Source organism: Humulus lupulus, chromosome 5, assembly GCF_963169125.1.
Source record: "Humulus lupulus chromosome 5, drHumLupu1.1, whole genome shotgun sequence".
Classification (NCBI taxonomy): Eukaryota; Viridiplantae; Streptophyta; class Magnoliopsida; order Rosales; family Cannabaceae; genus Humulus; species Humulus lupulus.
Window position 1 is genome coordinate 98,299,303 of NC_084797.1, and position 15,665 is coordinate 98,314,967.

Sequence of the window (15,665 nt, forward strand, 5' to 3'; positions counted from 1 at the left end):
TTGGCAATGGAAAACAATCCTTCGGGCAGGCTTTATTCAGGTCGGAGAAGTCGATGCATGTCCGCCACTTCCCGTTGGGCTTTGGGACCAACACGGGGTTGGCGACCCAAATCGGAAACTTGGCCTCACGGATAAAGCCGCATTTCTTGAGCCGAGCTACTTCTTCCTCTAAGGCTTCATCCCGGGTTGTTCCTAGGCGTCTTTGCTTCTGGGACTTTGCAGGAACGCTTTTATCCAGATGAAGGGTGTGCATGATGACACTCGGGCTAATTCCCACCATGTCCTCGTGTGACCACGCAAACACATCCAGGTTGTCCTGCAGAAATTTAGTCAGCTCCGCCTTCCTCTTGCTACAGAGGTTTTTCCCGAGCTTGACCATCCGTGAAGGATTCTGCGGATCGATGTTTATTTCCTTGAGCTCCTCAATAGCCTAGAGCTCGGACCTGTCCTCGCCTATTCGGGGGTCAATATCTTCACTTAAGACGATATTTTCCCCTTCGGCGCTCTAAGGTTTTTCAATCTCAGGATCAGCCAAGGGTTCCTGAGATTCCTCTCCACAACCTTGGATGGCCATTGCTAGCTGCCCGGGTTTCGATTTTCCCTTCATGGAAATGTTGTAGCATTCCCTGGCAGCGAGCTGATCGCCATGGATAGTGCATATTCTCGTGGAAGTAGGGAATTTCATCGCGAGGTGGCGAATGGAAGTGACGGCCTCAAAGACTATGAGCGTGGGTCGTCCCAGAATTGCGTTATATACGGCGGAGCAGTCGATGACCACGAATTCGAGGAGTTTGGAGACTGTCTGAGGTCCTTCTCCTAGGGTGATCACCAACTCGATTGTCCCTATAGCCGCTGATCCTTCTCCCGAAAAACCATACAGCATCATGGAGGTCGCCTTCAGCTCGGCGACAATCAAACCCATCTTCTCTAGCGTGGACCGGAATAGAAGGTTGACCGAGCTCCCATTATCGATCAGCACCCTCCTAACCCTCCGGTTAGCGAGTTGAACTGCTATGACCAGAGGGTCGTTATGAGGGAACTGGACATGGTCCGCATCTTCTTCTGTAAAAATGATCGGTTACTTCTCCAATCGCTGTTGCTTTGGCAGGCGCTGCTCCGGGACGAACTCTACTCCATTATGTGTCTTGAGTTCGTTTACGTACCTCTTCTGAGCACCCCTGCTCGTGCCAGCCATATGCAGACCTCCGGATATTGTGGATATCTCTCCTCCTATCACGGGAGGAGGGACATCTTGATCTACCCGAGACCCGGGCTGACTAACTGGGACTTCCGGAGCAGGTCGACTTGCTGGAACCCTATTCCGCGCGTACTGAGCCAAGGGGCCGGCTCGGATGAGAGTCTCGATCTCATCTTTCAAATGCCTGCAATCATCGGTATTGTGGCCAACATCATTGTGAAAACGGCAAAATTTGGAGGTGTCTCTCTTCCCCTTCTGGTGCTTCAACGGCTCCGGCCTCTTCCAGGGGAGGCGAGTAGAATTTTCCAGGAAGATATTCTCCCTAGAGTGGGTGAGCTCTGTATAAGTCGCGTAGACGGGCTTAAACTTCTCTACGGGCTTATTCTTCTTTGGGCCGTGCTGGCCGTTCTCGCCGTTCCCCTTTCTTTTGCTTCCACCGAGCTGGTTATTTTGTGTGACGTTTTGGGTTGTTGCCACGACCTCCGTCCCCCCTCCAGCGGGCTGCTCAGGGACCTGGCTAGTTCCTGCAGCTGAGGCTTCGACCTCCTCCAAGTTGATCCACTCCTGGGCCCTATTAAGGAATCCATTCACCGAGCTAACTCCCTTCCTTTGTATATCCTTCTAGAGTTCCCCTTCGACGAGGATTCCAGTTCTCAGGGCCATGAGCTTGGAGCTGTCATCCGCGTCTCTGGCCCGAGCAGCGACGTTTGCGAACCTGCTCAGGTAGGCCTTCAGAGTTTCGTCGAGCTGCTGTCTCACGTTAGCCAGAGAGTCGGCCTTGACGCGGGCAGCCTGGGAGGCTCGGAATGCCCTTTTGAAGTCAGCTGAGAAAGCCTTCCAGGAGCTGATTGATTGTCTTTTGCTTTGCTTGAACCACTGTCTGGCTGGTCCAGTCAGCGTGGAAGGAAATATCAGACACCTCAGCTTGGGGCCAATGTTGTGGGCCATCATCAGGGTGTTGAACATCCCCAGATGATCCGACGGATCTCCGTCTCCATTGAACTTAGACAGGTGCAGCATACGGAAACCAGGTGGGTAAGCCATTGCTGCTATGCTGGGGGCGAAGAGCTCCATCTCGTCCCCTGAATCATATTCATCTTTTTCTTTCTCCGACAAGAGCTTCCTCATCAGCTCCTCCATCTGAGCCAGGCGCTCGAGGGTTTTGTCCTGATTTCCTTGGTTATTTCGGGGCTGTTCAACAGCTCCGGATCCATTGTACATATTTGGTGGGTTATTGCCCCTCCTATCTTGAGATAGGTTATTTGGGGCATTCCCTCCGTTACGTACTTCGGACAGGGCTCCCCCTGAGCGGGCATGGCTGTCACCTCGTACTGGCTCTCCTCTATGAGAGTTTAGGCGATCTCGTAGGTCAGCTCCCTGGGTGGCTTGAGGACTTTGTGCCGAGCTTAAACGCTGGCGCAGGTCTCCGCCAGAAAGGTCGCTCCGGCGGCTGCCGGTCCAGTAGCTCCCGTTAGAAAAGCTCGGAGTTTGCCTTTGGTAGTGAGGATCCGTGCTTTCTCTTGGTGCCCTACTACGTCGGGAAGGCCCCGCGGACGGCGGGTTTCTCCTGCTACTTCCGTAGGCTGGAATATCTCGGATGGGCCGAGGAGGAGATGTGTATCTTATTGGAGAGGGAGGATGCCTGACCGGGGATGCGATCCTGGTTCCATCAGGGCGGATCAAGTTAGGTGGGGGCCTTTCAGCCCTGCCAACTTGAGGGTCTCGCGCCTGGCGATCTGGACGTGGCGCAGGACGGCTGGTGGGGACGGGCTGATGCTGTGAGACCTCCTCGAATCTCCTTCTGGAATTTCCTCGAGCTCTCCTGGGCGCGCTCGAGGCTGGTTGGGAGCTGGGAGTTGACGTTCGGACCGAACGGCTGTACTGCTGTCGTTCGGCTCTAGGTATTTCTTCGACATTTGCCCCTCGACGGTGCGATGAGGGAATAGAGCTGGCTGTCGGAGGTCTGTCCGAATGGCTATCTCTGGACCGATTACCCCGACGGGACTTATGAGCCTCGCCTTGCCTCTTTCCGACGTTATCGTCGGTTGTAAGAGGGGGTAGTCGGGCCAACACATCCTTGATCTGCTGATTAGCTGTTGCTAGCTGACTCCTCAGCTGAGCATTCTCCATCTCCACCGCAGTGTAATAACCTGGGTTAGGATTAGGTGGCCGGGGCGCCGAACTTCCAGTGTCATCTTGGCCCACCGGCTGCTTGCCCGGCCGCTGTTGGACCTCAGGAATTTGTTCGCCGGGGATGGCGGTATGATGAGCCTCCTGCCCATCACGTTGTTCCGTCTCGTTACTGTGTCTGGATCGAGTGGTCACCATAGTTGGATGTTTGCGACAGCACCAATCTAACTTGCTCTCAATGAAAGCACCAAACTGTTGACGCGGTTCTTCGCCAACAGGTAATTAAGAAGATAAGAGAAAAGGATTAGTGCTTATGTTGAACTGAAATAGATGAATGATCTTGGAAATGGAATGGTGACACAAAATACGTTTTTTAGGTGGTTCAAAGGTTAAAATCCTTCTACTCCACCAGTCAATATTATTGCTATATGTTGGGTATTCTTTTACAGGGTATTTTTTACATAATAGAATCCAACCCTTTGTAACTCTCAGGGTCTCCATATTTATAGGAGAAGGCACCTGGGAGTTGGTAAGAAGGTCATCCCGTGACCTTCTTACCTATCATGTCAACTCTGTGACATTCATGATTAATTCCTAAACCTGACACATAAGTGTGGTCAAATCAATAGGTAAGGGGATAATGGGCCGCACGGCCCAACCCAGTCGTGGGTGTCTGAATATGCACGTTCATGCTGTGTGTCCGAGAAGTCAGTGATATATCAGACACGTGATGTCTGATATATGCACGTTTCCCTTGCGTGGTTGACTTTATAAAGGGTCACAGCCTCCAACTCTAGCTCGTACCACGAGCTGGATGCTTCCCTTGACCTGTGGTCTTCAGAGTCCAAACTCAGTCTATTCTTGGCGAACCCTTACGTTATCTCGAGCTGAGGAAGTAGGGCCTTTCTATGGCAGCTTCGGTCTTGGGGATGTCCACGTGGTAGACATGATTAGGCCGACTCTCATAATTAGGCCGTGTCTCGGCTTGCTAACAGCCCGTGGGAAAACTAGAGCATACAAATAGCTAGAGCAATTAAAATAAGTATCTTATTATTAAAATAAGAAATATATATTTATGTATTATTTCACTATTACATTTTTATGTATAAAAAAATGATGCATTCTAGTTTTAAATTTAAATATTTTTTTTTCTATTTTTTCTTTAGAAAAAATATCTATGAATTTCAATACAATAAATATTAAAAAAATTCGAAATTAAAACTATGAAATTAAAAAGTTTATTTGATCAAATTTTAATTATTTAATTAAGAATAATTTAAAGAAAAGTTATGTATAAATATATATTACTTAATTAATTATTAGGACAATTAAAATAAGTAATTTCTCATAAAAAAATTAAATAGCAAAATAAGAAAATATATATTTAATTAATAGAGTAATTTAAATACTTTAATATGAAAATTTAAAATATGTGATGATAAATTATTATGGGTCATTTACTATTTTTTTCCAATTTATATAACTTATTTAGATGACTTTATTATTTTTTAAATTTATTTACCTTATATAGATGATTTTAAAACTAATTGTGTAAGAAAATAATAAAACAATAAAAAAAGTGTTAAATTTAACGAAACACAATAATTTCTGTTAGATTCACATTTATAATATGAGAAAATACTAGTTTGGTCCCTGTGTTTTGCTCGAATACTTGATCAACTCTTATGTTTTGTTAAATTATATTTTCGGACTCCTTATTTTACAAAATGGAACAAAATGATACCCCGGACCAGATTTTAGTCAAAATATTTTTCAATACGACTAAAATACTCCCAAATTTTTGAATTAATTAATAAAAAAATAATATAAAATTTAATTTTTTTTATAAAAAATCCATATTTTAATAAATTAAAACTTAAAAATAATTATCATAAACAAAAATGAAAAGTTAAACATAAATACTAAACTTAAAACCTAAATTTAATAATTAACTTATAACATTAACTAAATTAATCAAAATCTAATAAAAATACAAAAATTAAAATCAAACCAAATAATTAAAACACAACTGTTTGGGTCTGTTTGACATTATTTTCTATTTTTTAATTTCAAAACTATGTTTTCAGAAATGAGAATAGGAATTTTTTGTTGTAGTTTTAAAAAAACAACAAGTATTTGGTTAATATTTTCTAAAAATAATTTTTTAGTTTTATTTTAAAAAAAAAAATTATAAATAAAAATTAATAAATATATTTATAAAGAGAAAAATCTTTTGAAAGTTTGAAATAAATAAAAAGATAAAATAATGTGAAAAAAAATGATGAAAAATAAGGAGAGAGAAAGTAAGGAGATAAATTGATGAGAGAGAAAATAAGAAAACCAAAAGTGATAAGCAAGAAAGTGACGTTAGAGAAAGTGACGAGAGATAAATTAATGAGAGAGAAAGTGACGAGAAATAATAATATTAAAAATATTATGCGAGAAAAAAAATTGACAAAAAAAATTAAGAATAACTAAAAACAACATTTTGTTGTTTTCAAAATTGTCTGTTTATTTAAAAAAAAACAAATTTTAGGTTTTACAACATTTTTTTTAGATAATGAGCCAACCCCCTTCTTCTGTTTTCATTCTTTCAGACTCAGATTATAAAGCCAAAAATTCTTGAATACGTAAATCCTATTAACCCGAATGAATACATGGTGAGCATTAATACTTTACAGATTTGGCAACATATCAAACAAAGAGCCGACTAGCTGGGTGGAAGGAGATTGGCGCGGAGGCTGGGTGGAAGGAGAAATGGCGCGGAGGCTGGGTGGAATTTTGTGCATTAATTTTGCTTGAGATTTCTTATAATTGGTAGAAGAAACTTCAACTAAATTAAAAGATCTAAGAATGTGTATAATAAATTACTACTAGGGTGTAATTTGTTATAAATGAATTTTAGTCCGAGAGTGAGCTTTACAATAAAAAAGAAAAGAACTAAGCATTTAGTTGTTTTTTTTAGAAAGATTAACAACGTAGTTAAGTACAAATTTTCTTAAAAAATAAAAATAAACAAACAGCATATAGTGGAAATGAGTCTTATACTCCAGAAGAAGACAAGTTTAAAAATTTGAAAAGACAAACAGTTAACAGTAAACAATAATAATTAATAATTTAAATAAAAAAAATCAAAGTAAAAGAGAGTGTTTGGCGAAAACATTCAAAACGCGATAGAGAGAGAAAGTGGGAGATTGAGTTTTTTAGGAGATAGAAAGTAAGAAAGAGGGGTTCTTCTCCAACATTTCTCCTCTTCACATTATTACAAAACCTTTCTTCTCTTTTCAATCTCTCTCAAATCTTGCTACCCACACAGATCTCATTCATTTTCCCTCAAATCTATAGGGTTTCGATCCGATCCATCTTTCTAACAATCCGATTCGATTTTTTTAGATCTTTGATCTCGAATACTTTCACCCATGGAGGCGATCGAGGAATTGGCGCAGCTCTCCGATTCGATGCGCCAAGCCGCGGCTCTGCTCGCCGACGAAGACGTGGATGAGAATTCCACCTCCAGCGGTTCCTCGCGACGAGATTCCACTTTCCTCAATGTTGTCGCTCTTGGCAATGTTGTAAGTGAATCCGTCCCTTTTGATTTTATTTTGTTCATTTAATTTGTGTTCGATATGGATTTGATTCGTTTTATTCTTTTGGATTGTGAGTTGGGTAACTAGGTTTTGTCACTACGGAAGCTTTAAGTTGATTCTTATAGGAGTGATGGAGATCTTTGAATCTGGGTCTTTTCTGGATCTCGAGTGATGTACTGATTTCATCATTTTTAAGACTGATAGATGATTTGAACTTTGAGGTGGATTTTTTAATTGCAGCCTTCTTGGTTAGGAAAAATGACTGGAGCACAGAGGACATTTAGTGGTTATCTCGACTAATGCGAGGATAGTTCTTAAAGATGATGATTTTATATTTTCATCGCTAGTATTTGTGTCGATCTAGGATGCTTATATGTGTAAGTGGGTGTGTCTGAGCCTGTTTCTCCGATTTCATCTTTTTCATTTTATTGTACTATGACCAAGTACTGCGGTATCGTAAGATAAGCAGATGCTGCTACGTGGTTAAAATGTAAACTGTAGCTGTGGTTTTTGTTACGAATTAGGTTGAACCATTATACATGGGGCGACCATTTTTTTTATATCCCTCAGCGTTTTAGTGTTCCCCTGAAAAGGTTGAGATTTCCATAAAGTGATTTGAGTTAAGGACTAAGCAACAGTAAGAGCTATTTGAAGATAGTTTAAACTGGAAGGTTGAAAGTAGATCTTTTTTTTTTTTTTTCTCTATGTGGTTGATTAAATTGTTCCTTCTGTGATTTTTGGTGCTCAATGTTTTTAGGGTGCCGGTAAATCCGCAGTTTTGAACAGTTTGATTGGACATCCTGTTTTGGTAAGTTTGATTCATAAATATTTTCTTGGAATATATATTTTTGGGCTTGTACTTTTTCCGTAGAACCTCATAAAACTTCTAGCTTGATATGAATTTCGCTCCTTGTGCTGTTCAGCCAACTGGTGAAAATGGTGCTACTCGAGCTCCAATAAGCATTGATTTACAGAGGGATGGTGCTTTGAGCAGCAAATCAATTATATTGCAGATTGACAACAAATCTCAGCAAGTTTCTGCGAGTCAGTAATTGCTTTTTTTTTTCTTTTTTCCCAGCAGACTTATACGTTCATGAGATCTATTTTCAACATTTCAGACCAGTTTTGACAACTCTAGCTGTAACTGGAGTTTCTCTATTTTTAAGAATGTCCTGGCCTCGATATAGTTACTAGGTGATAAATCTGTTAACGCCTATACATACCACTTGTGATACAGCCAGTATATGATGGATATCATCCTTGATGTCATGAATACTTTTAGGTTGTTTTGTGTTTAAATAGGTTCATCTGTAAAGTGAAGTGCATTCTTATTGTCTTGTTCCTGGTCTTTTCCTCTTTTGTGATGTGCTGTGTTATTATAATGATAAGCAGGTGCTTTACGTCATTCTCTTCAAGATAGGTTGAGTAAGGGTTCTTCAGGCAAGAGCCGTGATGAAATATATCTAAAGCTACGGACAAGTACAGGTTGGTTCTTGACTGATATTTTATTGTGACATGTCCAATATTTGATTTCTAGTTGTCAGTTATTTTTGTTGATAATGTTTCTTATAGGAGAAATTCTTTTAACTTAATTTTAATACTTGTTTGTTATGGACTTGGGATACTTGTAAGTGAATATGTTAAGATATTATCGTGGGAATTACTAATAGTTGGATTAGTTTGATGTTTTTGAAGAGAAATATGCTTGGAATACATGTCAATGTCAGCGACTATTGACCAACAAAAATTAGGAAAACTTGATTATGGTTATAAAGGGGATGAAGTTCAGCAGTAATATATATATATATAATGATGTTGATTTTTTTAGTTTTATATTGTTGATTATACTTTATAATGTACATTTACTTGTCTTGTGCTCGGTATGTACTGGGTGATTTATAGACCATGTTTTGAATTTTTGGTTTTAGCTCTATGCTTGATATTAAGTTTCAGATCCTAACTGTTTTCATTTTGTGAAATTTTCAGCACCTCCCCTTAAATTGATTGATTTACCCGGGTTGGACCAGCGGATCATGGATGAATCTTTGGTAAGGGTCTTTCTAGCAGTATCAGAGAAGGAATGTAGTTGAGGGTTATTTAATAACTTTGTTTCTGGGTTATATTTAATGTGTTTTATGGTAGCAATTTTATTTTTTTTAGTATTTAGAAAATATACCTTTAATATTAGCTTTATTTATACAGCTTGTCATGGATTTTGTTAAATAAAAAAAATATTCAGTAAAGTTCTAAATGGTCCTTACATAGGTTAGTGAATATGGTGAGCACAATGATGCGATATTGCTAGTTATAATTCCTGCTGCTCAAGCTCCGGAAGTTGCTTCGTCTCGGGCGCTCAGACTTGCTAAGGAGTATGATGGAGATGGTAAAATTGCTATTATACTCTCTTTCTCTCTTTTCCTTTACATAAATAGTGTAACTTTCCTTGTTCTTTTTTGGCCTTCCATGAGGGTTCTGAAATGTCATTAAAATGCATTATCATTTCCTCTTTTTTGCATATGAAGTATTCACACATTTTCATCTCAGAGTCATCTCTTTCCTTCGACACTTGAATATTTTTTTTCCATCTTTATTTTGTGTTTTAACAGATTTAGGGGCTAATAGGGATTGCTAATGGTGATTACAGGTACAAGAATTGTTGGTGTGATTAGTAAAATAGATCAAGCTGCTTCAGACCAGAAAGCTCTTGCTGCAGTTCAGGCTCTTCTGCTAAATCAGGGCCCATCAAAGGCATCTGATATGCCATGGGTCGCATTAATTGGCCAGTCGGTTTCAATAGCTTCTTCACAATCTGGTTCAGTTGGCTCTGAGAATTCTTTAGAAACAGCATGGAGGGCTGAGAGTGAAAGTCTTAAGTCTATCCTGACTGGAGCACCTCCTAGTAAACTGGGCCGAATAGCATTGGTTGATGCTCTAGCCCAGCAAATTCGTAATCGTATGAAAGTTCGGGTTCCGAACCTCCTAACCGGGTAATTTTTTGGGACCTTCTTTCTAATTATATTATTTTTTTTATACACATTATAATAGTGTTACTATTTTTAGTTTGAGTTCAGTGATATTTGAATTTGGTGTTCATTAAATCTTTTTTGTCTTTATTTGTACTGTGGTAGATAGGCTCACATTGTTGTCCTTTTTTTTGTTTTTTTTTCCTTCCATTTTTCAGGTTACAAGGCAAATCTCAAATAGTTCAAGATGAGTTAGTTAGGCTTGGTGAGCAATTGGTGCAAAGTGCAGAGGGCACCAGAGCAATAGCTTTGGAGCTTTGCCGTGAATTTGAGGATAAGTTTCTTCAACATATTACAAGTGGTGAGGTGAGTATTGTTAAAAGTTATTTTTTTTCCCTATATATTCTAATTAGTGGTCTGTGTTCTGTTTCTTTCAACATTATTGTTTGTTTGTTTTTTTGATGACATGCAAACTGAAAATTGAAGAACTAATATTGCTGCCGGTTTTGTTTTTTAATGTATATATATTACAAATTTTTGTTGCAGGGTTCTGGCTGGAAAATTGTTGCCAGTTTTGAAGGAAATTTTCCTAATAGAATTAAACAGCTTCCATTAGACCGACATTTTGATATCAACAATGTGAAGAGAGTATGTATTGCTTGCCAGACTGCTAAATCACACTTTTGTTGTTTATTCATTTCTTGTAATTCGATCTTTTATTTGGTGTTGCTGTTGTTATATTAATTTTTTTAATCAGATTGTTTTGGAAGCTGATGGTTATCAGCCATATCTCATATCACCTGAAAAGGGTTTAAGATCTTTAATAAAAGGTGTCTTAGAGCTTGCGAAAGAACCATCACGTCTTTGTGTTGATGAGGTAACTGTAGCAATTCAGTATCTTTTTAGCTTTTTCTTTATTTTTTTTTTAAATTTAAATTTTGTTTCCTTTTTCTTTTGTCAATTTTATTTAATTCCTTACGACTCATGAAGTTGGATCCTGCTGATAATTGAAAAGGTACACCGTGTCCTGGTAGATATTGTTTCTGCAGCCGCAAATGCTACACCTGGTCTTGGTAGATATCCTCCTTTCAAGAGAGAGGTATTTGCCTTATTTTGTCTAGTTTCAGCTCAATAATAATTTTCTTTCACAATTTTAATTGCATTGTTGTCGCACTGATTTTTGAAAACATCTCTTTATGACTGACTAGGTTGTGGCCATTGCAAGTTCTGCTTTAGATGTGTTCAAGAGTGAAGCAAAGAAAATGGTGGTTGCACTAGTTGATATGGAGAGAGCTTTTGTGCCTCCCCAACATTTCATTCGTTTAGTGCAAAGGAGGTATTCTAGACATTATTATTTGGCCAGTAGCATGATCAACTTTCTGTGATATAGTGGCCTATAGTGGTGCAGTTCTTTTATCATGAACTCAATATATATAGCATGAAATGAGCTGTTTGTTTGTCTTGTATGCCTACTCGTGTTCTTGACTTTGTTATGTAGCTTTTAATAATTTCACATTCTTGTTTAAATTTTAAGCCATGTAAGATTTGTTGTGTCAGACTTTTTATGGAAAATCTACTTGTGGACCTAATAAATACACTTCATCTTTTGTCTGTGATCAGTCTCTTCTGGACGTTTATGTGCATTCTATCTGATTATTCATTTCTTTATTGACTTTAGAATGGAGAGGCAACGCCGAGAAGAGGAGCTAAAAACTCGATCCTCGAAAAAGGGCCAAGACGCAGAACAAGCATTACTAAACAGGGTAGGTTGTCTATCTTTAACTGGTGTAAAGAGTATTGTGGATGTGGATGTGGATGTGGATGTTGAATGAACACATGGTGCCTTGGTTTGGTGTGTTCTAGGCAACTAGTCCACAAACAGGTGGTCAGCAAGCTGGTGGGAGCTTGAAAACATTGAAGGACAAATCTGACAAGTCTGAGAAAGAAGCACCAGAGGCTTCTGGTTTGAAGACTGCTGGGCCTGAAGGAGAAATTACAGCAGGTTTGTGAGCTAGAGAAAAAAAAAAACTGTAATAGTTGCTTATGACATGATATACAAATTTATGTTGTAATTCTGGTTTAGAATTGGCATGGACGTGTGACCTGTCTTTTTTCAATTTTTTTTTCCATCAACTTACTAAGATATGGTGAGGGCTGCTAAATTATTTGATGTATAAATTATTTATTTCGTTTCTGCAGGTTTTCTCCTAAAGAAAAGTGCAAAAACTAATGGCTGGAGCAAGCGATGGTTTGTTTTGAATGAAAAGACTGGGAAGGTCTGTTAATTTTAAATTGAAAAATAGATTGTATAATATATATATCTGGGTTCTTATTGGGAACTAGTCATGACGTCTCCAATACTCGGGGTTGCGATTTACATTGATGCGCATCTTGAGCTATGTGCCACTTAAAATACTATGAATTTGAATGTTATATTGAGATATTTTCATTTGGGTGATTGGGTGTTTTGTCTTATATATCCCAAGTGTAGTGCGTAGTTCTATTGTCCGCTTAGTTTTAAGTATAGTGCGTAGTTCCACACTATTTAATGCATGTTTGAGTGTCCCGAGGTCTTGGAAAGGAATCATATTATTGTACCTATTTCATGTATGCTCTACTTTCAGCTGAGTGATCAGAGATTTTGAAATGTCGTGTTGTTTGTGGATTCACTTTGACTTCTGTTTTCTTTTGCAGCTTGGTTACACTAAAAAGCAAGAAGAAAGACATTTCCGTGGTGTAATCACTTTGGAGGTATGCTAGTTATTGGCTCAGTACTTCAGATATCAACAGTGCTTGAACTGTAGGGCTAACTAATAAATCTCTGAAAATGAAAGTTACTTTTGACCCACAAAATTTCACATTATTTAACTGGTGATGCCTGAATATAATTATTTAGCCTTGTATAATCTGAACTATTTATCATCATATTAACTTATTCTTAACAACTTACATGAGTTCAGTGTTGCATACATAAAACGTGCCTGCCCAGTTATGGTGGATGGAAGTCTGATTTGATCATTTAATTTGGGTGATGTATGTCATTAACTTCCATATTCACGGTTTGAGGCTAATTGGTATTTCTCAAGTACACTTAGATAAACAGTAGCAGATAACAAGTAGAGAATGATGTGTATTTCCTCAATAATTACTAGGGAATTACAATGGAGAAAAGGGTATCTAGGTATTCGAGAGGCATAAATAGCTCAATGACAATCACACTATAATGACCACCATACAACCAATTGCCTCCTCTCTATCCAGACTAAGTCAATGGACCCTTCTAGCATGGAAACTTCCATCCATCTGACCATACAATTATTTACCCCAAAATACGAAGAGAGTGCTAATCATCTGATAAATGTGTCTCAGTGTGCTTGGAATAGGTGAAATGTATTTGGGGCCTAATACCTATTTTTGTTCTCAGGAGTGTAATGTCGATGAAGCTTCAGAAGAGGAAGAACAACCTCCTTCAAAGAGTTCAAAGGATAAGAAGGCTAATGGACCAGATTCTGGAAAAGGCAGTCTTGTCTTTAAAATTACTAGCAAGGTTCCATATAAAACTGTACTGAAAGGTATCATATTCTCTCTGAACAAGGGCAGTAATCCTAGAAGTTGGTTTGTAGACATAGTTTATGTTTGCTTTCCAGTTATTGGTTTACTTTTATCTTGCAGCACACAGTGCTGTCATCTTGAAGGCCGAAAGTATGACTGACAAGGTTGAATGGATAAATAAAATCAGAAACGTTATCCAACCATCTAGAGGGAGGGGCTTGTCCAATGAAGGAGGTCATTCCATGCGGCAAAGTCTTTCTGATGGTTCCTTGGTGTGTTAGAGCGACTTTTGATACTGTTCAATTGTGGCACAGTTGTCGAAAATTATGTCAAAATATTTGTATTTTATTCGAACTTTTTTGTTGTAATATTTAGGAGGCTGATAATCATTCTTTAGTTTCTACACAATTTTCAATTTAGTGAATACAAGGTAACTTAGTCTTATTCTCTTTTTTGAAGGATACAATGACACGAAGACCTGCTGATCCAGAAGAAGAACTTCGGTGGATGTCACAAGAAGTACGTGGTTATGTTGAAGCAGTTTTGAACAGTTTGGCTGCTAATGTACCTAAGGTTAGATTCTGATGTTGAAATTGAGCTTTTATCAATTCTTGGTTCTTACTAACATGAACTTTTCAAAAGTCTGAATTATTCCTCCCTAAAAAAAAGAACGGCTGACATGAATTTTTCTTTGATTGGTTGAGCAGGCAGTTGTTCTTTGTCAAGTTGAGAAGGCGAAAGAAGATATGCTGAATCAGTTATATAGTTCTGTCAGGTTGGAATTAATTTTCTTTAGCAATTGAGTTTTAATGTTCTGAACTTTTGTTGTATTTTTACCTCCATTTGCTTATAAAGATCCTGATCCTGCATTGATTACATGATGTAACATTCACTCTATATTATTATTTTTTGGTTTGGTAGTGCTCAAAGCACAGCAAAAATTGAAGAACTACTTCAAGAGGACCAAAATGTAAAACGTCGAAGAGAACGCTACCAGAAACAATCTTCTCTTCTTTCCAAGCTAACTCGTCAACTTAGCATTCATGATAACCGGGCATCTGCTGCTTCCAGCTGGTCCAACGGTGGTAGTGTTGGAGCTGGTATGTAGCTAGAAGTACTTTTTATTTTTACGTATCTTATAAGTTAGATACTTAATGTTGCCCTCCCAAATTCATACTGGAGATGAGGTGCTTTCCTTCTAAACCTGCCTTTTGACGATGTGTCCTATACAGAGAGTAGCCCAAGAACTAGTGGCCCATCTGGTGATGACTGGAGATCCGCATTTGACGCTGCTGCCAATGGCCCGGTTGACTCCAACTCCTATGTTGATTACTCTAGATCTTCATCCAACGGTCACAGTCGACATTACAGTGATCCAGCACAAAATGGTGATGTTAATTCTGGATCAAACTCTGCCAGCCGTCGTACTCCTAATCGATTGCCACCTCCCCCACCACAATCTGGTTCTTCAGGACACAAATATTTTTAGATGGGTGGCTGGTATTCATTGACATTCATGTTTTCACTTCATTCATGGTGGGTGAGATTCCTCAGCACCAACTCGTGATTTTTCTATTAGAATCTTTTAGATGAGAAGAAAAGGGTGTGTACATAAAAAGATGAAATTCCTCGATATCGGGTTCCCTATGGTGTCTGTTTAACGAGGATGGATTCAAGGCATACTTGAAAGTCATAAAATTCCTCTATTCAATTTTCCATGTTTATCTAGAATTTTTTTCCTCTATTTCCTCCGCTCATTTTTGGATTCTATAGATGTATTCTCATGTATGGATGTTATTTTATGGACGTTCGTTCAGGGTTTGATGGCTCTGTAACAGTTGGTTATCCTGTTTGAGAGGTTGGATATATTATATATATTCACAATGTGATATATTTCTCTTCTTTCCAATTACTCCAACCATAGTGCATTTGGCTTCTATAGGCATCGTATGATTGTGAGTATACTGATTTTGGTTTTGTTTAGATATTATATGGGTTATGTACACATCGTTTATGGTGGTCGTTCATGGATTGATTTGCCCACTTATTGTACACATTTATATATATATATATATTTTATATGGCCACGGAATGCTTATGCTCACTATATAAATATTGTTACTGAATTTTGTAGCAGCAATTTTGTAGCAGCTTTTGAATTATATTATTTAGGCTATAGGCCCCAATAAAATAAAATAAGAATTTTATTAATCACTATTACACGTTGGATGTATT

At 38.6% G+C, this 15,665-nt stretch overlaps 1 protein-coding gene and 1 long non-coding RNA gene across 2 annotated transcripts; both read left to right on the plus strand.

The window, feature by feature from the left end:
- Nucleotides 1–6,493: 6,493 nt before the first annotated feature.
- Nucleotides 6,494–15,332, plus strand: LOC133777541 (dynamin-2A-like). Its single transcript, XM_062217202.1, has 22 exons — nt 6,494–6,900; nt 7,673–7,723; nt 7,839–7,959; nt 8,308–8,400; nt 8,902–8,963; nt 9,181–9,298; nt 9,560–9,902; nt 10,097–10,244; nt 10,425–10,526; nt 10,636–10,755; nt 10,894–10,977; nt 11,087–11,214; nt 11,557–11,641; nt 11,742–11,880; nt 12,078–12,154; nt 12,573–12,629; nt 13,303–13,450; nt 13,551–13,702; nt 13,890–14,003; nt 14,138–14,205; nt 14,352–14,530; nt 14,663–15,332. Exons 1-22 carry the CDS (start codon nt 6,748–6,750, stop codon nt 14,917–14,919), a joined length of 2,799 nt encoding a protein of 932 aa, XP_062073186.1. The 5' UTR covers nt 6,494–6,747; the 3' UTR covers nt 14,920–15,332.
- On the plus strand, nt 6,907–7,218 carry LOC133777542 (uncharacterized). The gene is made up of 2 exons (XR_009868636.1): nt 6,907–7,088; nt 7,169–7,218. It is a non-coding gene; the product is annotated as an uncharacterized LOC133777542 (long non-coding RNA).
- Nucleotides 15,333–15,665: the final 333 nt, after the last annotated feature.

Coding starts and splice junctions, on each gene's coding strand:
- LOC133777541 (XM_062217202.1), top strand. CDS start 6,748: ATGGAGGCGATCGAGGAATTGGCGCAGCTCTCCGATTCGATGCGCCAA. Junction 11,215..11,556: donor ATTCGTTTAGTGCAAAGGAG/GTATTCTAGACA, acceptor TATTGACTTTAG/AATGGAGAGGCAACGCCGAG. Junction 14,206..14,351: donor CAGTTATATAGTTCTGTCAG/GTTGGAATTAAT, acceptor TTGGTTTGGTAG/TGCTCAAAGCACAGCAAAAA.